At 41.4% G+C, this 25,681-nt stretch overlaps 1 protein-coding gene across 1 annotated transcript in view; it reads left to right on the forward strand.

Moving 5' to 3' along the window:
* The window catches only part of LOC309552799 (adhesion G protein-coupled receptor E3-like), a gene marked incomplete at its 5' end in the record, with an annotated part of 123,887 nt that extends 98,739 nt beyond the window's left edge, over nt 1-25,148 (forward strand). Inside the window, 5 exons of the mRNA XM_082253713.1 lie at nt 967-1,027; nt 1,602-1,693; nt 4,167-4,335; nt 24,539-24,640; nt 24,728-25,148. Of these exons, the coding sequence (XP_082109839.1) occupies nt 967-1,027; nt 1,602-1,693; nt 4,167-4,335; nt 24,539-24,640; nt 24,728-24,805 (502 nt within the window). The 3' untranslated portion in view covers nt 24,806-25,148. The remainder of the gene's footprint in view (nt 1-966; nt 1,028-1,601; nt 1,694-4,166; nt 4,336-24,538; nt 24,641-24,727) is intronic.
* Nucleotides 25,149-25,681: the final 533 nt, after the last annotated feature.

Here is a 25,681-nt window from a genome sequence, read left to right on the forward strand (position 1 = left end):
CCGGTACTAATGGCAGACCCACATCAGGACATAGGCCTGGAAACCTTGCTACACTAGTAATGGAGGTGTTTAGTGTGTGTGTGTGTCACTGGCAATCAAAGGGTTAAAATGCATTACTAAATATGCAGTGGGCAATCTGACGCTATCCTGTATTGACGATAACTAACGTTAATGCTAACTGATGCACCTGTGACACTAATACAGTGATCAGAAAAAAGATCTGTATAGTATAATAGTGACACTGTGACAGGGCAATGAAGGGGTTAACTGGGGGTAATCAGGGGGTTAAATCTTTATTAGGTTTAGGGTATCTGCCATATATCCCCTATCTGGGACTACCTCTAACTATCACTAACTGTCTTTCACACTAACTGAAGTAACAAGTGACACTAATACAATGATCAGTACATTATCTGTATACTGTATATAGTGTACACTGTGACAGGGAGTGAAAGGGTTAACTGGGGGTTGATCAGGGGTTTAAATGTGTACCTATGTGTACTGGTTTTAGTGTAGTGCTTGTGTACTCACAGTTGATGTTCTCTCTTCTCACGCTGCAACCAAAAGGGCTTCAAAAGGGCTTCAGGAGAGAAGATTGCATAATTTCCTGTGCCTGTGTTTACATTACACAGGCACAAGACGTTCTGCAATTGGTCAGAACCGATCACCAGGTCCAGGCCAAAAATCATTGGCCTGGCTCTGATGACTGATCGGTTGTGAACTAATCAGAACATCGAGCGCGACCGACGTACGGTTACGTCGCTTCGCACAGCCGAGCCACCTTGCCACAGGAAAACTGCGGCGGGCAGTCGGCAGCTGGTTAAACTCTATTTTATGTTTTTTACAATTTTAGTTTAAAAGAGTATTGCTTCATTTGCTTTTTTTGTGTATTGTACTGTATTGTTTTTTTATGTCCATATAGTTCGTTTTACAGTATATCTGAACAGTCTCCTCTCTGCAATCTAGTTGCTGGCTCAGTCTTGGCATTGTTTGGAGTTTCCTTGGTCCAGTCTGTGTTTTTATCATTGTAAGTATAACAGTCTGTGTACTTTTTACTAATTAAAATTGCAATATATCTCAGAGACAGTTGCCTTTAAACACCTAGTAATATTTTTCTTGATCAGCAGCAAGTAAAGGCTGAATAAAATATGATAATTTGTATATGCCTAAATAAAAATTGATATCAACAACAAACAATTTTAGTTGAATTTGCTGCTTTTTAAAGATTGCATTAAAATATAACTAAAAGCAAAACTTTTTTTAAGTTTTGCATAGAGTGGAGAGAAATTAGAACACTGGACAGTTTTTATTACTTTCTGTGCCCCTGTTAGGAAGATTCACCCTCTCTATTTGTCCTGTTTATCATTGTCATTGAAAGGGAAAGTAAAAGAAAATCCCACATTTTGGGTTGTCACCAGAAAAATAAAAGAACAAAAAAGCTTTGAGCGCTACTGATGATGGGGATTAGTGTTTATTGGCATGTAACTTCAGAGTTCTTTTTTTTATGGAGGATGAGAGACTTATAAATCATAGAAGTAGTGTAGACTAATGATCTCTCAGTATATCATGTTTTCTTTGTTATTAAATCTTATCCATTATAGACAAACACGGTTCTGTTGGTCCTCACCATTCATCTCCTGAGAAAGAGGCTGGCATCTGTAAATACAAATGTGTCCACTCTGAAGAACACCCGGTAAGTAAATGGTAGAACAAAACTGTCTGAATCATTGAAGAATCTGCTGTTCTGGACTTCCTCCTCCCAGGACACATATCTAAGGGTTTGGGCTGGCACAAATGTTAGATCACCCACAACATGCATAAACGGAAGCTTCTGCTACAAAGCTTGTGTTCCTTTCATAAAGGGAAGCAGTAAATGGGATTGAGCTAGGAACATCATCTCACCAGCGAGTTTATGGCATACCCAGGCTTACCCTGGAGCACATTAGACCCAACATTGATTTTTCTATTAGGGCTAAATTCCAGACAGTTATACAGTATAAAAGACACAATTTAATATTGCTCTGTAATCACCCTTTAATGTATTTTTTCATATCCAAATAAGCGATGCTTTAAAAATGTTTTACAGTTACCAGTTTAGAGTTACAGTGGAGATCCAGTGCTAGAATTATTGCTCTGATGCTCACGGTAAAACCTTACATATGTGGTGCGAACACCGTTTACATATGTGGGCGTGACCTACATATGCGCTCGCTTCTGCACGCGAGCACAGGGTGGGGGGTTGTTGGGTGAGTGCGCTTTTAAATAAAACATTTTTGTTGTTTTGTAATTTTTTTTTTTTTTTTTATACTATCCCTTTAATTTTTTTTTTATTCCTTTCACAAGGATCGTAAACATCCCTTATGATAGAAATAAGGCATGAAAGGTCCTCTTTATGGAGAGATCTGGGGTCAATAAGACCCCACATCTCTCCTCTACAATGGAATGCATCAGATTAAAAAAACAAAACAAAACATTGATCTCATTCTTAAAAAAAAAAACAATGGCCTTGTTTACATCGACCGTGAACCAGAATTGGTGTCATGACTCATGACATTGCTCTGGGCCTCCTAGGCCACTGAGATGAGCAGGGGCCATCTTTCCTCTGCTTATCTCTATGTCCAGCCGCCCCAACTGCCAGACTGCCGGACTGCGGGATTGGTTCTCGGGCTTGCCGATGAGTCAGGTAAGCCCAAGAACCACCAGGAAAGCAGGGGGGTGGGGGGGGCGGGGTTGGGGGGCTCCCTCCTTCCTGCCACTTCTAAAATTGTTTCAGTGTCTAATCATCCACTCAGATCAGTTTTAATACTGGGGCTATGGCATCTAGCTGCACCCATAACCCGGTATTAAATGTCAAAGTAACAATGTGAATTCCCAGTTAGGCTGTCAGCAATTTTTATAACAGATATACATTGTTTATAGCACTTAACCCCAAAGGAGCCGCTTGATGTATCAGGCTCTCTGTTCTTGTGCCATGACTCTGGACAGCTTGGTACTCTCTGAAACACCTGGCTGTGAAGAAGATAGTTGCAGACACCTATGCACACATAGATATAAGTAATATATGCCCACAGAGTTAATTGTCAAAGGTTAAGGGTTAAGAAACTGTACAGCAGTGAATCAGTCAGTGAAAAAGCTGTTAATAAACAGTTAGAAAGCACCAGGCAGCACACAATTGGCAACTGTACCATAGGATTACATCAGATAAAGAATAACAGCAGCAGTAAACAGTGTCTAATGATGGTATGGCAATGGCTAAACAATTGACCCATCTAGCCGCAATCAGTAAATGTTCCAACAAGGCACTTTTGTATTTTTCCTGCAAAGGGTGTCCGTAGATAGGGAAAAGACCTATAGGTCTCACTGTGAAAGCACCCAGTTATAAATAGGCTCCTTGCTCTCAACCCTTTGCCCACTTTTTGGAGGAGCCCAAATTTTGTGTTGCATGAAATACCATCTCTTAAAGAAGTCTACATGCAGTGGTACAGTGATACTAAATGACAGTTAGTCTCACTCTGCTAGAAGTGGTAGTGTAATGCCAACCAGCTGCCGCTCACCAGTCCTGTGTGCACAGTGAACTCCAGTCTAGATGTTTGGCAACAGGGGACTTCTCTGGCAGTATACTTAATATGGGTCTCTTCTCTGCCTGACTGGCTCCCAATAGGCTAGGTCACGATCTCTGGCCCAAGGATAAGGGCCCTCTGCTCTTACTGCACACAGCAAGGATAGGATGTGCACTACTTAAGTCCTTCCACAGAAAGAGACTGTCCTTCCTTATTCTGCTGAGCAAAAACTACCTCTGGTTCTTCCCTTGTTTCCTCCCTCCTGTGTGGATGGAAGTGGAACAGCACTGGCTAGATCAGCATAGAAGTCCTGTGTGAACACATAGAGCAACTGTAGAACGGTGTCTCTGCACCTGGCTACATACTGTATAAAAACTGGTAATGGTTTAAATGTATTTTTAAAACCCTTATATACATAATATGGTATATTTGATATTGCCATCACCCCATATAACTGCCTGCACAGGCTTCTCAAATAATTTAAATTAAGAGGAGGAGGTAAGGGGAGGCACAAACTCCTATAAGTAGTGCTTCATAGACACCAGCTCTGGACTGTATGGAAGATTGTTGGTCATATTCCCACCTAACTGTCCCTCCTACTTACAGGTTGCTAACTTTCAAAGCCGTAGCTCAGCTCTTCATCCTTGGCTGTACCTGGGGTATTGGCTACTTCCAGTTTGGACGTCATGCTCTGATCTTTTCCTACCTCTTCACTATCTGTAACAGCCTCCAGGGAGCATACATCTTCCTTGTACACTGTCTTCTCAATCAACAGGTATGCTTATATTAATAAAACATGATATGCAAAGCTAACTTTTTCTACAGCTTTATTCAGGCAATTATGGCTTTGTCCAATATACATTGTGGGATGGAGTCAAGCTTGCAAAATGCTGGGGAAGTGTATGAAGTCTTCAGGTAACATTTCTTTTCAGCATTGAAACATACTTCCCAACTTTCAGAGAAGAGAAAGAGGGACATCTTATTGTACAAAGTATGTAAGCAAAGGGCACACCCCCTGCCACGCCTCCAGTGATGCAGAACGTTAAACCCACAAGTGCATTTTTCCACCACTTATTTACCTTCATACTAGCCTTTTAAAACATCAAATGCAATAATTTAGAAAATTAAGTGCAGTAAAATACTTTTAATAGTTATATAGTTATATAGCGAACCCCACGTATGAGCCACAGGTTAAATGGGATCTCCCACCCAGCACAGCCAGGCACACTGAATTTTTACAGTTTCCCAAAGTCAGAAAACAGTCCAGTATTTTGTTTTGTTGTTTTATTGAGGGGATAAAACTTGGATGGGGGGTAGGAAAAGTTTGGGATGCCCACTTGGCTTCAGAAACTCTTCAGTGAAAACTCTTCCTATATACAGCTACACTCCTCTGCTTTCCCCAGCACACTAGCTTTCAGAACTTCACTGGCACACTTGACAAAAATGATCTTGATACAGAACTCAGTCAGATCTTAGAGCAACAGCCAGTTTAAGGCAGGAACCTGAGGCCCCTTTAACCCCTTGCTGCCAGCTGGTGCCGGCCCTTTAAAGGGATTTGCTATGCTGGGAGGTGGGCGGGGCTTATGGTTATGTGACCATCATGATTGGCTGCCACGGCAGTCAAATAATCAGAAAAGTTTCTGTGAGCCACCAGTCACTGTGCCAGGAGCACGCAAGGTGTGCACTCTTGGCGCAGCACTGTCGGCGCTATTGCACGCAAATATTAAGCCACTCGATGCTAGAGCCCAGCCACCGAGAGGCCACATATTTGCATGTGCTCTGCATGTGCTCTGCATTTAAGAGGTTAAATGTGTAGCAAAAGTCAGTTTCCAGCTTTTATCCTTGTGGCTACTGATCCCAGCACCACCTCTTTAGGCACTGCCAGCCCACCTGGCTGCAGATTGCCTCTCACTAGCTCTCCTGGTTACTTCTCCCCAGTCCTCCTAGACTGACACCACAGTCCACCAAGACTGCTCACTCACAAGCCCACCCAGATGACTCCTCTGGAGAATGTGGTAACCTGCTCTTGCTGTCCTCTCCTTGCTCCCGTGCCACCAGGAAGGATTTCCTCAGTCTGTTGTAGAGGGTCCCCCCAGCAGCCAAGCTCCAGGCCCACAGTCACTCCCCTCCAGACTAGGGGGCGCCCTCAAGGGCCACCGACAGCATCCTCAGCACTCCTTATCAACCAGACTGCCCCTGCTGGCATGACTCATGAGTATTTATTAGGTAAGTGGTCCCCTTGGCAGGGGATTGGCCAGGGTCCTTATCAATACTCCAAGCAGTTCCTCCTAGACCCCACCCTCTACTGCTAGAAGCTTCTCCAAAGTTCCAGAAAGCAGGGGTAGTCACAAAAGATGCTGCTTGCCGAGTCCTCTAGCCTCCCTGAGTCACTCAGCACTGACCCAGATTCAACCCAGCCTTGGCTCTTAGACAGGCCAAATTTTCCTACACTAACAACTATGTACACTAGCACCTAGCTAGAGGTAGCTACATATAATAAAACATTTTATTGAGATACTATGTGGTTGATTTACTAAAGCCAAATAGGCTGTTCAATTTGCAAAGAAAGTTGTACTTTGCAAGGGAATCTGCCCCAGAGCTTAGTGAATGTGGTGAAACTCTGCTGGCTTCCATCATCCATTCATGTGCAAGCAAAATTGTCTTCACGCAAATAGAAAATAGAGTTTTCTTTTGGTGGAATTCACCAGTCGCCACTGGACTTTTTATTTTTTTGTTAAATAAACTAAAAAACACCCAAAAACGTTTTTCATAGTTGGTTAGAAAATTTTGCAAACAGGTAATTATTATCCTTCACTGATGTGCACTGATGAGGCTGCACTGATGGGCATTGAAGCGTCACTGATAGGCTGCACTGATGGGCACTAATGAAGCAGCACTGGTGGGCACTGATGAGGCTACAATGATAGGCAGCACCGATGGGCACTGATAAGTGTCACTAATATGCACTGGTAGGTGGCACTGATAGGCAGCAGTGATAGATGAAACTGATAAGTACGGATTGGCATCACTGATGAGCACTGATTGACAGCACTGGTGAGCACTGATTGGCAGCACTGGTGGGCACTGTTGGGACTGCACTGATAATCAAGCCACTGATAATCAGTGCCCTGGTTATCAGTGTCGATTACCCTTTCACACAAGCCAGTTATTGGCTGTCCTCTCCTCACGCTGTCAGAATGAGGAAAGAAATGCTGATAACCAGTTTGTGATTACATTGTAATCAGCTGTGATTAGACACAGTTGATCACACGGTAAAGAGCCACTGATTGGCTCTTTTCCCCCGATCTGTGTTCAGCTGTGTCCGGAGTGATCACAGAGTGCGACGCATGCACACCGCAAAGGGCATGATCACGGAAGGACGTCATATGATGGCCTCCCAGAACTGACCGTCATTTGGCTATCGCGCAGTCAGCAAGTGGTTAAGGGGTTAATTCAGCTTCACCAGAAAACTGCTTGTGCAGGTAAGGCGCACCTATAGATAAAAAAAACGGTTCAGATTTAACTAAAGTTGAATAATACTCTTGCTTAAGGTGTAGGCTGTTTATGTACAACCCCAAGCCTGTCATAAAAAGCTCCAGGAAATGGCATCATCCCATCCAGCCTTGTTGCTAGGACATTGATAAGATGCTCCCAGCCATTACAGGAGCAAGCTCTTAAACCCCTGCACAGGTATGGTCCACTATCTCCTCCATCGTATCATCATTGAGCTCAGAGGTACCATGACAATAGAGAGCACATGCAAGGGGGTTGTAGTTGGCTGAGAATATCTTAGCAATGTTTCAGCAACAAAATCTGATGAGATGATGCTATCTCTGGGAGTTTTCAGCCACGCTTTAGGAGGTACACATATAGCCTAAACCTATAGCAAGGGCATTACTTAACTTTGGCCAAAACAGCAGAGCTTGTTTTTATCCACAGGCACTCTTTACCTGCATAGACAGGTTTCTTTTAAAAATGTAAATTAACCCTTTAACTTTAAAAAAATATGTACCCCTAAAAGACTATGTTTACCAAGTACCTCCCAATGTGAGTCAGCTTATATAAAAATCCCACTGACTCATACTGTACATTTTATAAATGGTTTCCAAAGAATCCTATTATGTTTTGAAATAACCAAAGATGTTTACTTCACTTTGGTTAATATAGTACTAACAAAAGTATGCCTGCTCAATGAACAGGATATCAAATTTGCATTCTTAGAAGAGTTCCTAGTGGTATGAATATAATACACAGTGTTTAGTAGTGTAAGAGCCATGACAGTGTGAAAGGGTGGCAGAAGGGGCAGCTTCCCTAGGCACAGCACTGTCACGGGGGAGGGCACCCCATGCAGCAAACTACGCTCCACTTACTGCATGCATACTCATGGTCAGTGGCTGGCAACCAGCGGGCTGCTGCTATATGTATGCTCTGGCACAAAATTCCCAATCTTTGCCTTAGCCTCCTATGAAAAGCACACCACACATGCTCAACCACCCCCCAACTGTTATAAAGCAAGCAATTGGCCACGCATGAGCAGTACACACTTTGTGCCAACCACTGACAGACAGAATAAGGGGGCAGAGACTGGGTACAAGGCAGTATGCCCATTCTACATCATGTGTTATTTGGAAGGATTGGGAAACAGGGATTTCGGGCACAAGAGTTTTTTAAAAAAATTATTATTTTATTCAACAAAAATATTTTAAAATCATGAAAAAATACAGGCAAATAATTGTGTGTTGAGGACACAGTGAGACCAATAGATGGTCTATACTGTACAATATCTCAGTACATAAAACTTATAGCAGTGATTTACATACAATTCAAAGTACAAGATCATTAGTAATCATATAATTCTTGAAACCGTTTACTCAGTATCAGAAGAGAACCGCCGGAGGACACCCAAGCAGTAAGGTGGCGGTCAGCGGGGTCAACTGAGAGTATAGATTAACATTCACCATGTAATATATGACCTTTGCTCAACATGTTTCGCTTTCTTAGGCAAAAAGCTTCGTCTGGAGCATATCATTTCTTTTGTCTGTGTGAAAAATAACAGTGTTTAGGTAAATTACATATATATGTTACATCGTTTCCAGTATATTGTAGTTACAATTACATATCATTTTTTTCTTTTCCTTTTTGTTGCATACAATCACATTACACATCTCGAGTGAGTCCTTATACTTTTACTATATCAACACAATATGACATTGAGTTTTAGATTGCATTCAGAAACCAGAGGGGTTTAGGGGAAACAGTGGAGGCTGCCAATAGCGAGTATATGTGGGGATCCATGCTGTAATTATAGTATCAGCATGTATATCATGTTTGTATATCTGGTATACGAAAAAAAAATTATATACATACCTGTACATATAGTAATCAGGCACATATCTCAATTTTCATGAGGAATTCTTTAACGAGGAGGACTGTGCGTTTTGGGAAGCTCAAACATAGGCACTTATATAATGACATAGTAGTGAGGGTGATCACTCCATGTCTATTATCTGAATGGGTAAGAGCAAGAAAACAATGTTTCTCAAAATAGTTTGCATTTATATTCTATGATATCACTTTAAGAGGGAGCCCGTGAGAGTGCTGAACCCATAAGCTCAAGTATTCCAAAGTGATAGAATAAGTGTGCCTCATGCATGTTATAAGAGTATATAAGCACCCATAGAGCCCATAGATTATCTGCCTCAAAAGGGGCTAAAGAATAGACACATAATTACTCAGGACAGTAAGGATAGGCAATTGTCATACGTTTCTAATCGGATGTACACCGACATATAGAGTTCACCCATGCACCAATGGGTCACCCATAGAGTAGAATGCATATCATGTGTATTGATTTATTTTTATATACATATATGAATATATGTGTGCAGTCAATTTAGTATCCAGCCCACCTCCCTCCATAGTAGTAGGAGAGTGACCTGGGTTATGTATACGCAGACAGTTGCCTCATAGAGTCCACATAGAGTTCATACATGACGTGCTTGAAACAGGCATAGGAAATAGATATAGAGGTAGATAGATAAGGTACCACCCAACATAGTAGATCCTTATATAGTAAAAGAATCCCAAACATAAACAAACACCTTAAAACGGCTCACCAAACTTGGAAAGGGCGAGAGCTTAATGTAGGGAGCATGTCTCCTCTGCTTGTATATAGGCTGTTAAGCAGAGTAAGGTTGGAATCAAGTCACAGGTATCAAAGATTATAATGCTAAAACATTGTTGCTAGCCATGTATAGCTTACCCCTTGCCACGCTGTTCCCAGCTTCCGCACAGTCCTCACCGGATGGGGAACCTCCGCCATACTAGGGCCAGTATCTGGCGCCCTTAAATGGCGTGGATCCCGGGCGGTTCGTCAAAAAACGTCACCGCCCCGGCCACTCCCACCGGACATCGCTCGAGAGCAAACGTGGGGACACCCCGACGAAGCTCTCGGCTCTGTCACAAGTGTGAGCAGATCACACAGAGGCAGGAATTGCCTCCGTAGTCCGCTCTGGTGCCACAGGAAGTTCCGCCCGGAAGGGGCGGAGCCGTACTGCGGCCTATCCGGCCGCACATATCTCGCTGATGAGGCCGAACCTCCATGCTTACCCACACTGCCCCCACAGGATCGGTCCGCAATTACATGAGGAGTCTAATTGCCTGAAATAAAAACACAAAACAAGACAGAACAAAAATATATAAATTTAAAATGCATGTATAAAGACATATTTCACTGTGGTACAGAAATGTTCCTGATGAACCAGGAGATATATATCAGTAATGTATTTATTTTTCAAAAAATATATTGTAACCATGTTTGTTTTTTACAACATAGACCACTAGTAAGGGCATTCAATAGTAATAGCCCTAATGGAAGAACGGGGGCTGGACTGCCCCCTATTGGAAACACTTCCACACTTCTAACTCCAAAAATTGCATTTTTCGACTGATCATAAATCCTCCAGATCACAATATTGATGAGAGAGGGATTACAACATAAAAGACTATTTGTTGTACGTAAGGAGAAGAAGAGAGATATATGTGCCGAAAACTCTCATTAGTGTGAAGAGGTATCAGAATAGGTGGATATACAGGGGGAGGATGACCACGCCAAAACCAAGCAGACACCCGGACCCATATATCCCACAAAGGGCCATTATCGTAACCAGAGCATGCCGCTCAAGATCTTTTAGATCTATTAACACTAGGTAAATGAAAGGCCTTCATAGAAAGGGTTTGTACGACTGGGTTTCGTTCAAACCTGGTCTATATGTGGCACTGAGACGCTCTATCCAGAGAGTCTCTCTCTGGAGAATTTTTTTGTCCCAGTTGCCACCTCGGGGATCCTGAGGGATAACCTCAAGCACATAAAATCTTGCCTTTTTGGGATTAAACCTGTGGTATAGGTCAAGGTGTCTGCTCACGGGCGTGATCATCCTTCCTCCTGCTGATACGTACACATGGTCATTTATCCTCTGGCGGAGCTCTCTTATAGTTTTACCTATATAGAACATGCCACAGGCACAATGCATCATGTATACCACTCCACGGGTACTACAGTCAGCCCGAAATTTAGGAACAAATATTTCACCATTAGGTAGGGTATATTGAGTATTCTCCTCTATCCAAGGACAGAGGGCGCATTTGCGACATTTGTAAGTGCCCCTACATGTAGTTACTTTATTTCTAATGGGTTCATAGTGGCTTGTTGTTAGTTGATCTCTTAAAGATCTTGTTCTCCTAAATACAATTTGGGGGTGTTTGCCCACATATTTGTTTATAACCGGGTCATCACGAAGAAGATGCCAGTTTCGTTCAAGAATATCTCTCAGTACTTTTTCATGAGAGGAGTATTTGGTTATTAGTTTAACTGTCGGTTGCGTGTTTGAAGGTTTGGCTCTAAAGATGAGGCTGTTTCTATTTTGAGAAAACGCTTTGTTAAAAGCTGCTCTCAACAAGCGTTTGCTGTATCCACGAGCTATTAGGCGTTCTCGTAGGAGATTGGCCTGTGTTTTGAAATCGCTGTCAGATGTACAATTACGCCGTAGGCGTATGTATTGGGCATATGGAATACTACGTATAAGCTCCCCTGGATGGGCGCTTGACGCGTGTAATATTACATTACCTGACGTCTCCTTTCTGTATAGGTTAGTCGTCAGGTGTCCATCCACATGTTTGAGCACCGTTAAGTCAAGGAAGTTAACACTTGAGTCACTGATGGTAGATGTTAACTTCAAATTGAAGTCGTTTATATTTAATTGAGCAATGAACTCCTCTAACACTGACTTTGGACCTGTCCAGACAACAAAAATGTCGTCTATATAACGAAACCAAATTGCCACAAATGAAAAGAAATGAGATAGACTTTCGTCTGATGTGATTTGTCGCTCCCACCCCCCCAGGTACAGGTTGGCGTAGGCCGGGGCACAACAAGTGCCCATGGCCACGCCCTGTACCTGGAGGTAGTGGGACCCGTTAAAAGTAAACCAGTTATGTTTCAAAATAAACAATAAAAGTTCTAATATGAAATCACAAAATGGCCAGGTGTGATGGTCTTGCTCATATAAGAAGGTGCGTATCGTCCCGACGCCCTGCTCGTGAGGGATACTGGAGTATAATGCCTCCACATCCAAAGTCACGAGCAGGGCGTCGGGAGGAACCACCATATCTTCAATCATTCTCAAAAACTCAAGTGTGTCCTTGACGTATGACGGTAACCGCACCACATGTGGTAGTAAGTAATAGTCGACCAAACGACTAGCGTTTTCAGTTAGACTTCCAATGCCCGATACAATAGGCCTACCGGGTGGAGAGATTAAGTTTTTATGAGTTTTTGGAAGTGAATAAAATGTCGCCTGTCTCGGAAATTTGTTGTTAAGAAAATTGTAACAGTCCTTATCTATGAGAGCCATTTGATATGCACGTCAGATTATATCCAAATACTCTGCTTTGAATTCTGTAGTAGCCGATGGAGATATCTTTTTGTACCATGTACGATTTGAGAGGATGTTAAGGCACATTCTCTCATATCCCTCCCGAGTCATCAATACTAGGTTACCACCCTTATCTGAGGGTTTTATAACCAAGTCTGTATGGTTCCTTAATTTATTAAGCATCTGTAGTTGTTGTTTAGAAAGATTATTTTGTGTTGATTTTAACTCACAATTTTTGATCTCACCTACCACTGTGGTCAAAAAAGCCAATAGGTTAGAATTTGTAGTCAAGTCAGGGAAATTATTAGATTTTGGTTTGAAAGGGACCTGTCTTGAATTTGCGGTCTTTGTTTGTATAGATTGACTGGGGGACTGGGAATCCGAAAGGTTGCCTTCCACCAATTGTAGAATTAAATCTCGTAGGACACGGAATTCTTGCATTGTGTAATGTTTTATTTTTTCTGAGATTTCCTTGTCTTGTATATTACGTTGTCTTTCTGGATCATAAATATGTTTATATGTCAAATTCCTTATGAACATATAGACGTCCTTTATGGTCTCATATCTGTCCATGGGAACCGATGGGCAGAACGTGAGGCCAAGTTCAAGGACCTCTTGTTCTTGGGGGGAGAAGTGATAGGGAGTTAAGTTGATGATCGATAATTTTAGGTGGGAAGGTTTAGTGATGTGCTCAGGGGAAAATTTGAGGCCTGGGCCTGTGAGGCTGCAAAGTGGCCATCAATAGTGGTTTGTCTAAGAGGAATAGTGCTGGATGTATTTGAAGGTAGTGTATTAGAGAAGACAGGTGCCGCAGCACCTAGTGATTGTGTTTGAGAATTAGACGTGAGATCCTGTGTGGATAAATTAATTGAGTTAGTGTTAGTGGATAAGGGTTGCAACATTTGTATCGCTTGGAGAGCCAGGCCTCCCAAATAGGGGTCCTGCGCTTCCAAACCATCTTGTGTGGGTGCCTCAACAGATCTAAAAGTCTGTCCAATTTGAGTTCCCCCAATTCCCAATGATTGAAATTTAGAAGTTTCATCAGGTCGCTTTTTGGAGCGTGGTGTGTAATTAGCTCCTTCCTGTTGTCCTCGTTTCCGTGTCCCCATATCTGTTTTTGGTCTGGTATCTTGATTAGATCTAATCGATGTTTTGGATCTATTAGATTGTGCGGAGATCGAAGACGAGTCTGATTCCCAATCGGTTTCCCTTAGACCTGTATTCGATACCTGTTCACGGGGGCCTCGCGAATAGCGGGGTCGCCTTGAACTATTGGGTCCCGGCCATCGATAAGCATAGCCGTCCGTGAAGGCCATCCTATCTTTTAGGAATTTAGTTTGTTTTTTACAAATAATATCCCTATTAAGCTTGATTCCATACTCCTTCACCTCCTTCCATCTTGCCTCGTAATGTACATGTTTTTTTAAATTCTCATTCTTGGTATATAAAGATGACAACTCAGTATCTAATGTAGCTAAGTCCAATTTATATTGGGACACCAACAGCTGGCACAGATCAGTGCTGCATTTAGTTAAAATACGTTCCCACAAAGTTCTAAATTCGCTCGAAGCATTATCGAAGGAGGGGAATAGATGAATCCTCAAACCCACAGGGCATACATTTGCTTGAATATACTTTAAGAAAAATTCTATATGCCAGTATAGGTTTGACTTTTTTTTAATAAGTCTCTTTACTGTGTTTATGTATTGGTTTAAACTTATATCATCCTTGGCCGGGATGTTACAGGTGGATTCAATTTCAGTCATAAGACCTGTCCATGCATTTCCAATGAAATCCATGGTTGTCCTATGAGTTTTGTCTGTTGTTATTAGAAGGGTTTATGGTCTCCTCTATACAGATTTTTATTTTTATAGAGTATATAGGATATGACTTGACTAAATAAGTAACTTTAGATCAAATATTTCAACGACTACGATATTATTTTCAAGAGCCAGGTGCAGACCCAAAATTGGCACTAGAAAAATATGAGCAACTTTTTACGGGGTTATTAGTATAAAAAATGTTTCAAAATCCTTCCATATGGTATTGATCAATTGCAATATGTATTAGAGGTAATAACTGGTGCTTAAACCTGTATACCTCGCTGCTTGCCACTTCCCAAAATGGCTGGTGCTTCCACCTTCATATCAGAATTATTTTACAGGTCATGTGTCCACAGATAGCAGCCATCTTGGCCATGACGTATCCATTTAGGGTGTGCCCCTATCCTCAATTGACTAATTCATTTGGAAGGATTGGGAAACAGGGATTTCGGGCACAAGAGTTTTTTAAAAAAATTATTATTTTATTCAACAAAAATATTTTAAAATCATGAAAAAATACAGGCAAATAATTGTGTGTTGAGGACACAGTGAGACCAATAGATGGTCTATACTGTACAATATCTCAGTACATAAAACTTATAGCAGTGATTTACATACAATTCAAAGTACAAGATCATTAGTAATCATATAATTCTTGAAACCGTTTACTCAGTATCAGAAGAGAACCACCGGCGGACACCCAAGCAGTAAGGTGCCGGTCAGCGGGGTCAACTGAGAGTATAGATTAACATTCACCATGTAATATATGACCTTTGCTCAACATGTTTCGCTTTCTTAGGCAAAAAGCTTCGTCTGGAGCATATCATTTCTTTTGTCTGTGTGAAAAATAACAGTGTTTAGGTAAATTACATATATATGTTACATCGTTTCCAGTATATTGTAGTTACAATTACATATCATTTTTTTCTTTTCCTTTTTGTTGCATACAATCACATTACACATCTCGAGTGAGTCCTTATACTTTTACTATATCAACACAATATGACATTGAGTTTTAGATTGCATTCAGAAACCAGAGGGGTTTAGGGGAAACAGTGGAGGCTGCCAATAGCGAGTATATGTGGGGATCCATGCTGTAATTATAGTATCAGCATGTATATCATGTTTGTATATCTGGTATACGAAAAAAAATTATATACATACCTGTACATATAGTAATCAGGCACATATCTCAATTTTCATGAGGAATTCTTTAACGAGGAGGACTGTGCGTTTTGGGAAGCTCAAACATAGGCACTTATATAGTGACATAGTAGTGAGGGTGATCACTCCATGTCTATTATCTGAATGGGTAAGAGCAAGAAAACAATGTTTCTCAAAATAGTTTGCATTTATATTCTATGATATCACTTTAAGAGGGAGCCCGTGAGAGTGCTGAACCCATAAGCTCAAGTATTCCAAAGTGATAGAATAAGTGTGCCTCATGCATGTTATAAGAGTATATAAGCACCCATAGAGCCCATAGATTATCTGCCTCAAAAGGGGCTAAAGAATAGACACATAATTACTCAGGACAGTAAGGATAGGCAATTGTCATACGTTTCTAATCGGATGTACACCGACATATAGAGTTCACCCATGCACCAATGGGTCACCCATAGAGTAGAATGCATATCATGTGTATTGATTTATTTTTATATACATATATGAATATATGTGTGCAGTCAATTTAGTATCCAGCCCACCTCCCTCCATAGTAGTAGGAGAGTGACCTGGGTTATGTATACGCAGACAGTTGCCTCATAGAGTCCACATAGAGTTCATACATGACGTGCTTGAAACAGGCATAGGAAATAGATATAGAGGTAGATAGATAAGGTACCACCCAACATAGTAGATCCTTATATAGTAAAAGAATCCCAAACATAAACAAACACCTTAAAACGGCTCACCAAACTTGGAAAGGGCGAGAGCTTAATGTAGGGAGCATGTCTCCTCTGCTTGTATATAGGCTGTTAAGCAGAGTAAGGTTGGAATCAAGTCACGGGTATCAAAGATTATAATGCTAAAACATTGTTGCTAGCCATGTATAGCTTACCCCTTGCCACGCTGTTCCCAGCTTCCGCACAGTCCTCACCGGATGGGGAACCTCCGCCATACTAGGGCCAGTATCTGGCGCCCTTAAATGGCGTGGATCCCGGGCGGTTCGTCAAAAGACGTCACCGCCCCGGCCACTCCCACCGGACATCGCTCGAGAGCAAACGCGGGGACACCCCGACGAAGCTCTCGGCTCTGTCACAAGTGTGAGCAGATCACACAGAGGCAGGAATTGCCTCCGAAGTCCGCTCTGGTGCCACAGGAAGTTCCGCCCGGAAGGGGCGGAGCCGTACTGCGGCCTATCCGGCCGCACATATCTCGCTGATGAGGCCGAACCTCCATGCTTACCCACACTGCCCCCACAGGATCGGTCCGCAATTACATGAGGAGTCTAATTGCCTGAAATAAAAACACAAAACAAGACAGAACAAAAATATATAAATTTAAAATGCATGTATAAAGACATATTTCACTGTGGTACAGAAATGTTCCTGATGAACCAGGAGATATATATCAGTAATGTATTTATTTTTCAAAAAATATATTGTAACCATGTTTGTTTTTTAACAAAGCGTTTTCTCAAAATAGAAACAGCCTCATCTTTAGAGCCAAACCTTCAAACACGCAACCGACAGTTAAACCAATAACCAAATACTCCTCTCATGAAAAAGTACTGAGAGATATTCTTGAACGAAACTGGCATCTTCTTCGTGATGACCCGGTTATAAACAAATATGTGGGCAAACACCCCCAAATTGTATTTAGGAGAACAAGATCTTTAAGAGATCAACTAACAACAAGCCACTATGAACCCATTAGAAATAAAGTAACTACATGTAGGGGCACTTACAAATGTCGCAAATGCGCCCTCTGTCCTTGGATAGAGGAGAATACTCAATATACCCTACCTAATGGTGAAATATATGTTCCTAAATTTCGGGCTGACTGTAGTACCCGTGGAGTGGTATACATGATGCATTGTGCCTGTGGCATGTTCTATATAGGTAAAACTATAAGAGAGCTCCGCCAGAGGATAAATGACCATGTGTACGTATCAGCAGGAGGAAGGATGATCACGCCCGTGAGCAGACACCTTGACCTATACCACAGGTTCAATCCCAAAAAGGCAAGATTTTATGTGCTTGAGGTTATCCCTCAGGATCCCCGAGGTGGCAACTGGGACAAAAAAATTCTCCAGAGAGAGACTCTCTGGATAGAGCGTCTCAGTGCCACATATAGACCAGGTTTGAACGAAACCCAGTCGTACAAACCCTTTCTATGAAGGCCTTTCATTTACCTAGTGTTAATAGATCTAAAAGATCTTGAGCGGCATGCTCTGGTTACGATAATGGCCCTTTGTGGGATATATGGGTCCGGGTGTCTGCTTGGTTTTGGCGTGGTCATCCTCCCCCTGTATATCCACCTATTCTGATACCTCTTCACACTAATGAGAGTTTTCGGCACATATATCTCTCTTCTTCTCCTTACGTACAACAAATAGTCTTTTATGTTGTAATCCCTCTCTCATCAATATTGTGATCTGGAGGATTTATGATCAGTCGAAAAATGCAATTTTTGGAGTTAGAAGTGTGGAAGTGTTTCCAATAGGGGGCAGTCCAGCCCCCGTTCTTCCATTAGGGCTATTACTATTGAATGCCCTTACTAGTGGTCTATGTTGTAAAAAACAAACATGGTTACAATATATTTTTTGAAAAATAAATACATTACTGATATATATCTCCTGGTTCATCAGGAACATTTCTGTACCACAGTGAAATATGTCTTTATACATGCATTTTAAATTTATATATTTTTGTTCTGTCTTGTTTTGTGTTTTTATTTCAGGCAATTAGACTCCTCATGTAATTGCGGACCGATCCTGTGGGGGCAGTGTGGGTAAGCATGGAGGTTCGGCCTCATCAGCGAGATATGTGCGGCCGGATAGGCCGCAGTACGGCTCCGCCCCTTCCGGGCGGAACTTCCTGTGGCACCAGAGCGGACTTCGGAGGCAATTCCTGCCTCTGTGTGATCTGCTCACACTTGTGACAGAGCCGAGAGCTTCGTCGGGGTGTCCCCGCGTTTGCTCTCGAGCGATGTCCGGTGGGAGTGGCCGGGGCGGTGACGTCTTTTGACGAACCGCCCGGGATCCACGCCATTTAAGGGCGCCAGATACTGGCCCTAGTATGGCGGAGGTTCCCCATCCGGTGAGGACTGTGCGGAAGCTGGGAACAGCGTGGCAAGGGGTAAGCTATACATGGCTAGCAACAATGTTTTAGCATTATAATCTTTGATACCCGTGACTTGATTCCAACCTTACTCTGCTTAACAGCCTATATACAAGCAGAGGAGACATGCTCCCTACATTAAGCTCTCGCCCTTTCCAAGTTTGGTGAGCCGTTTTAAGGTGTTTGTTTATGTTTGGGATTCTTTTACTATATAAGGATCTACTATGTTGGGTGGTACCTTATCTATCTACCTCTATATCTATTTCCTATGCCTGTTTCAAGCACGTCATGTATGAACTCTATGTGGACTCTATGAGGCAACTGTCTGCGTATACATAACCCAGGTCACTCTCCTACTACTATGGAGGGAGGTGGGCTGGATACTAAATTGACTGCACACATATATTCATATATGTATATAAAAATAAATCAATACACATGATATGCATTCTACTCTATGGGTGACCCATTGGTGCATGGGTGAACTCTATATGTCGGTGTACATCCGATTAGAAACGTATGACAATTGCCTATCCTTACTGTCCTGAGTAATTATGTGTCTATTCTTTAGCCCCTTTTGAGGCAGATAATCTATGGGCTCTATGGGTGCTTATATACTCTTATAACATGCATGAGGCACACTTATTCTATCACTTTGGAATACTTGAGCTTATGGGTTCAGCACTCTCACGGGCTCCCTCTTAAAGTGATATCATAGAATATAAATGCAAACTATTTTGAGAAACATTGTTTTCTTGCTCTTACCCATTCAGATAATAGACATGGAGTGATCACCCTCACTACTATGTCACTATATAAGTGCCTATGTTTGAGCTTCCCAAAACGCACAGTCCTCCTCGTTAAAGAATTCCTCATGAAAATTGAGATATGTGCCTGATTACTATATGTACAGGTATGTATATAATTTTTTTTTCGTATACCAGATATACAAACATGATATACATGCTGATACTATAATTACAGCATGGATCCCCACATATACTCGCTATTGGCAGCCTCCACTGTTTCCCCTAAACCCCTCTGGTTTCTGAATGCAATCTAAAACTCAATGTCATATTGTGTTGATATAGTAAAAGTATAAGGACTCACTCGAGATGTGTAATGTGATTGTATGCAACAAAAAGGAAAAGAAAAAAATGATATGTAATTGTAACTACAATATACTGGAAACGATGTAACATATATATGTAATTTACCTAAACACTGTTATTTTTCACACAGACAAAAGAAATGATATGCTCCAGACGAAGCTTTTTGCCTAAGAAAGCGAAACATGTTGAGCAAAGGTCATATATTACATGGTGAATGTTAATCTATACTCTCAGTTGACCCCGCTGACCGGCACCTTACTGCTTGGGTGTCCGCCGGCGGTTCTCTTCTGATACTGAGTAAACGGTTTCAAGAATTATATGATTACTAATGATCTTGTACTTTGAATTGTATGTAAATCACTGCTATAAGTTTTATGTACTGAGATATTGTACAGTATAGACCATCTATTGGTCTCACTGTGTCCTCAACACACAATTATTTGCCTGTATTTTTTCATGATTTTAAAATATTTTTGTTGAATAAAATAATAATTTTTTTAAAAAACTCTTGTGCCCGAAATCCCTGTTTCCCAATCCTTCCAAATGAATTAGTCAATTGAGGATAGGGGCACACCCTAAATGGATACGTCATGGCCAAGATGGCTGCTATCTGTGGACACATGACCTGTAAAATAATACATCATGTGTTAGCAGAGGGGAAGGGGGGAGCAAATCTGCATCCTCACCCTTGGCGCTGGATGAGTCCTTTCTGCTACTGCACAAAACTGTCCTCTGCAACAAAGAGAAGAAAGAGTTTCAGAAAGGAAACTGTCAACTTCCCATGTCTAATACAGGCTGCTCTTACTCTTGTCCCCAACAGAAATACACCTTGGGTTACAATTACTCATAATTAAGAACCTGGAATGCAGATTCCAAAAGTACTATGTGGTTTCCCTATTAGAAAAAAGTAAAAGTGAACATCATTTCTTTTTCCAGCTGGATAACTATTGGCCAGTGCCCAGTGATCTGTCAGAGATCTAAGCACCAACAGCCATTTTGTAATATGGGGAGCCTGGTTTCACCTGCCACTTGTAAAAGTGAACAGTCTTTATTGATTTCTCAAAACTAACAAAAACAGTCTATAATCCTAGTAAAGACAGCATAATGGCTCACTGCCAATAAACCAGTCCCACACTTGGATTTGGGGTTCTTATCTGCTTTAGGGTATCTCAGAGGCCACAGAAGCTCAACAACAAAATGTCTCAGTCACCAGACAGTCCACACTGGCTCAAAGCTGTGACTACTACTCCACTCCACCTTTCCAAAAGGCACCGATTAATTCTGCTGCTTTTCAAACCTCCCCTGCAAGTGGATAACCCTTTCAGGACCAAAGTCCCTGTAATCAGGGTTGAAGGCTCTTTCAAGTCTCTCCGAGCCTCCGAATTCTGGGTCCCAAATGAGAACTTACCAATCTAGAGCACTTTTAAATCATTCCTCTCCTCTCTGACCAGACTACCCTAGAATCCCTCATTCTGCATTGGTGTGAACCCCTGAGTACACAAAAATGTGTTCACATCATCCCCCTTAAGGGGGCCACAGCCCAAATAGTGTGGACACATTATTGTACAGGATGCCAGGGATGGGTCCTGAATGGGAGATACATATCCACACTATTTGGATTGTGCCCCATTTAAGGGATCTCCCATCCAAAACCCATATTGTGCAATATATATATATATATGTATATATGTATATATATATATATATATATATATATACAGTAGTACTGTGCAGAAGTTTTAGGTAGGTGTGATCAATTACTGTAAAGTAAGAGTGCACACTTTGTACACTTGCACAAAGTCAGGGATTTTGTAGGATTAGAGTCAGGTATATGATTAACCAAATAAATAGTATCTCACAAAAGTAAGTACACCCCTCACATTTTTTAAATATTTTATTATATCTTTTCATGTGACAACACTGAACAAATGGCACTTTGCTACAATGTAAAGTAGTGAGTGTACAGCTTGTATAACAGTGTAAATGTGTTGTCCCCTTAAAATAACTCAACACACAGCCATTAATGTCTTAACTGCTGGCAATAGAAGTGAGTACACCCCTTAGTGAAAATGTTCAAATTGAGCCCAAAGTGTTAATATTTTGTGTGGCCATTATTATTTTTCAGCACTGCTTTAACCCTCTTGGGCATGGAGTTCACCAGGGCTTCACAGTTTGCCACTGGAGTCCTCTTCCACTTTTCCATGATGACATCACGGAGCTGGTGGATGTTAGAGACCTTGCGCTCTTCCACCTTCCGTTTGAGGGTGCCCCACAGATGCTTAATAGGATTTAGGTCTGGAGACATGCTTGGCCAGTCTATCACCTTTACCCTCAGCTTCTTTAGCAGGGCAGTGGTCATCTTGGAGGTGTGTTTGGGGTCGTTATCATGTTGGAATACTGCCCTGTGGCCCAGTCTCTGAAGGGAGGGGATCATACTCTGCTTCAGTATGTCACAGTACATGTTGGCATTCATGGTTCCCTCAATGAACTATAGCTCCCCAGTGCCGGCAGCACTCATGCAGCCCCAGACCATGACACTCCCACCACCATGCTTAACTGTAGGCAAGACACATTTATCTTTGTTCTCCTCACCTGGTTGCCGCCACACATGTTTGATTCCATCTGAACCAAATAACTTTATCTTAGTCTCATCAGACCACCGAACATGGTCCCAGTAATCCATGTCCTTAGTCTGCTTATCTTCAGCAAACTGTTTGCGGGCTTTCTTGTGCATCATCTTTAGAAGAGGCTTCCTTCTGGGACGACAGCCATGCAGACCAATTTGATGCAGTGTGCGGCATATGGTCTGAGCACTGAAATGCTGACCCCCCCACCCCTTCAACCTCTGCAGCAATGCTGGTAGCACTCACACCTCTATTTCCCAAAGACAACCTCTGGAAATGATGCTGAGCACGTGCACTCAACTTCTTTGGTCGACCATGGCGAGGCCTGTTCTGAGTGGAACCTGCCCTGTTAAACCGCTGTATGGTCTTGGCCACCATGCTGCAGCTCAGTTTCAGGGTCTTGGCAATCTTCTTATAGCCTAGGCCATCTTTATGTAGAGCAACAATTCTTTTTTTTAGATCCTCAGAGAATTCTTTGCCATGAGGTGCCATGTTGAACTTCCAGTGCCCAGTATGAGAGAGTGAGAGCGATAACACCAAATTTAACACACCTGCTCCCTATTCACATTTGAGACCTTGTAACACTAACGAGTCACATGACACCGGGGAAGGAAAATGGCTAATTGGGCCCAATTATGACATTTTTGCTTAGGGGTGTACTCAGCAAATTTACACTGTTGTACAAGCTTTACACTCACTACAGTACTTTACATTTCTAGCAAAGTGTAATTTCTTCAGTGCTGTCACATGAAAAGATATAATAAAATATTTACAAAAATGTGAGGGGTGTACTCATGTTTGTGAGATACTGTACCTAGCAGGTGCTAATGATTATGAATTTCATATGTAGGTTGAAACACACTCATTAACTGAAAAAGAAAGAGAAACAGTTGTGTAGGAGGCTTAAAACTGGGTGAGTAACAGCCAAACTCTGCTACTACAGTGAGGTTGTGGAACACAGTTTCATGTCACAGGTCATACACCATGGCAAGAGTGAGCACAGCAGCAAGACACAAGGTAGTTATACTGCATCAGCAAAGCAAATATTTTAAAGCAGACTTCGGTTTCAAGATGTGCTGTTCAAGCTCTTTTGAAGAAGCTCAAAGAAACATCGAAGAACATAGACACAGAGGTTAATGCAGCAGATAAAAGACACATCATGCTTGATTCCCTTTGAAATCGTAAGATGTCCAACAGTGCCAACAGCACAGAACTGGTGGAAACAAGTGGTACCCAGGTACATTTATCAACTGTCTGAAGAAGTCTGACCAGAAGTGGTCTTCATGGAAGAATTTCAGCCAAAAAGCCATACCTCTGATGTGGAAACAAGTGACTAAGTGACAAGTAATTATGCACAAAAATATAGGAACTGGGGTGCGGAAAATGTACCATGGTGCTCTGGACTGATGAGTCAAAAATTGAAACATTTGGCTGTAGTAGGAGGCAGTTCGTTCACCGAAGGGCTGGAGAACGGCACAATAATGAGTGTCTGCAGGCAACACTGAAGCACAGTGGAGGTTCCTTGCAAGTTTGGGGCTGAATTTCTGCAAATGGAGTTAAAGATTTGGTCAGGATCAATGGTGTCCTCAATGCTGAGAAATACAGGCAGATAATTATCCATCATGCCATACCATCAGAAAGGAATGTGATTGGCCACAAATTTATTCTGCAGCTGAAAAACGACCCCAAACATACAGTCTATGTCATTAGCATTAACTCCAGTGTAAAAAAGAACAAGAAGTCCTGGAAGTAATGGTTATGCCCCCACAAAGCCATGATCTCATCATCATCATGGAGTCTGAGATTAAATAAAGAGACAGAAGGATTTGAGGCAGCCTACATCCACAGAAGATCTGTGGTTAGTTCTCCAAGATGTTTGGAACAACCTACGTGCTGAGCTCCTTCAAAAACTGTGAGCAAGTGTACCTACAAGAATAGATGCTATTTTTCAGGCAAATGATGGTCACGCCAAATATTGATTTGATTTGCATTTCTCTTCTGTACATTTACTTTCCATTTTGGTAACTGATAAAAATATTGACACTTCTATTTCTGAAAGCACTCCTAATTTACAGCCTAAAACTTTTTCAAAGTAGTGTATACACATATTTATACAGTATAAAAATGACCCTGGTCAGTGTATTGTAGATTTATTTGTGCTCTTTTTCTTATTATCACAGTATTTGATTTATTTATTTTTTAGGTCAGAGAAGCGTATTGCAAATTGTTCTATAGCATTTGTGGTCGCAGAAAACAAAAACTGGATATATCCACCACAGGTACCCTTCCAGCAGGCTCTAAAGATGTAAGTAAAAATTAAATAAGAGAGATTATCCTGTATTAAAGAGTGTCTCTTAGTGCCCTCACTGACTGTCCTTCTCACTTTCTACAGACAAGTATGTCGGACTTTAAAAGGACTGCAGTCAGTACAGACAATTCTTCAAGTGTGATGAAAGAACAAAGTGTGTAATACCCAATGAAAAATCATGCTGTCCAGAGGAGATGATTGTGTTAATCTGAGGAAAGAAAACTGATATGTATAAAAGAGGAGGAAGGGGAAAAACAAGGCTGTTTATGTTCCAGCTTTCATTCTACAGTCTACACTGTATAAAAGAAACACGGACTATGATTGGTTGCTTCATGAATCAACTCCAATGTATCTGCTGTTGCAGTATTATTGCTTAAAGGCTCATATTCCTCCGTGAAATTCAGGACTTGTTCAATGTGCGTTCCAAAAGCACAACTTAACTGTATTTAAGTATCACAAACTTAAAATTCTATTTAATTCATTTTAAAAACATTGTATGCAAACTCACCCATCTCCATCCATGTCTCCATGCTTTATTTTGTTGGGAAATCTTTTTTGAAAACACCCCCCTATCATTTCTAGGCTGTGGCCATCTTGAGTAAGGGCAGGTGGTTCATGTAGCATTTACTTCCCGGAATCCATCTGCCTTTAGGTGAGGCATGCAGGCAGGAGAATGTGCTTAGCTTAGGAAGCAACTGATCAAATGTAAAAAACAAAAAATGTTTTAAAATAAGTAACTATATTATACTTATCTATTTACCAATGCTAGTATCATGAGGATTAAAAATAGTTCATATTGAATGAGAGTTTAGTCACGCTTTAATTGTGAAGTCATCTTTTGGTTGTCCTCCTGGCTTTAAAGCATATTTTATAAAAGGGAACTATGATGGTTTTTAGTAAATTTTATTCACATTTTTTATGTTTTAAATTATGTTTCATACCTGTTTTCTACTGTATACAAAATATTTGGACAAATATAGTGAAACAATGTGATCCCACCTAGCAACACTCAAATCAAAATGTATACACAATGTATGT

The sequence above is a fragment of the Pelophylax lessonae genome (assembly GCF_965119305.1).
Source record: "Pelophylax lessonae genome assembly, chromosome: 4".
NCBI lineage: Eukaryota > Metazoa > Chordata > Amphibia > Anura > Ranidae > Pelophylax > Pelophylax lessonae.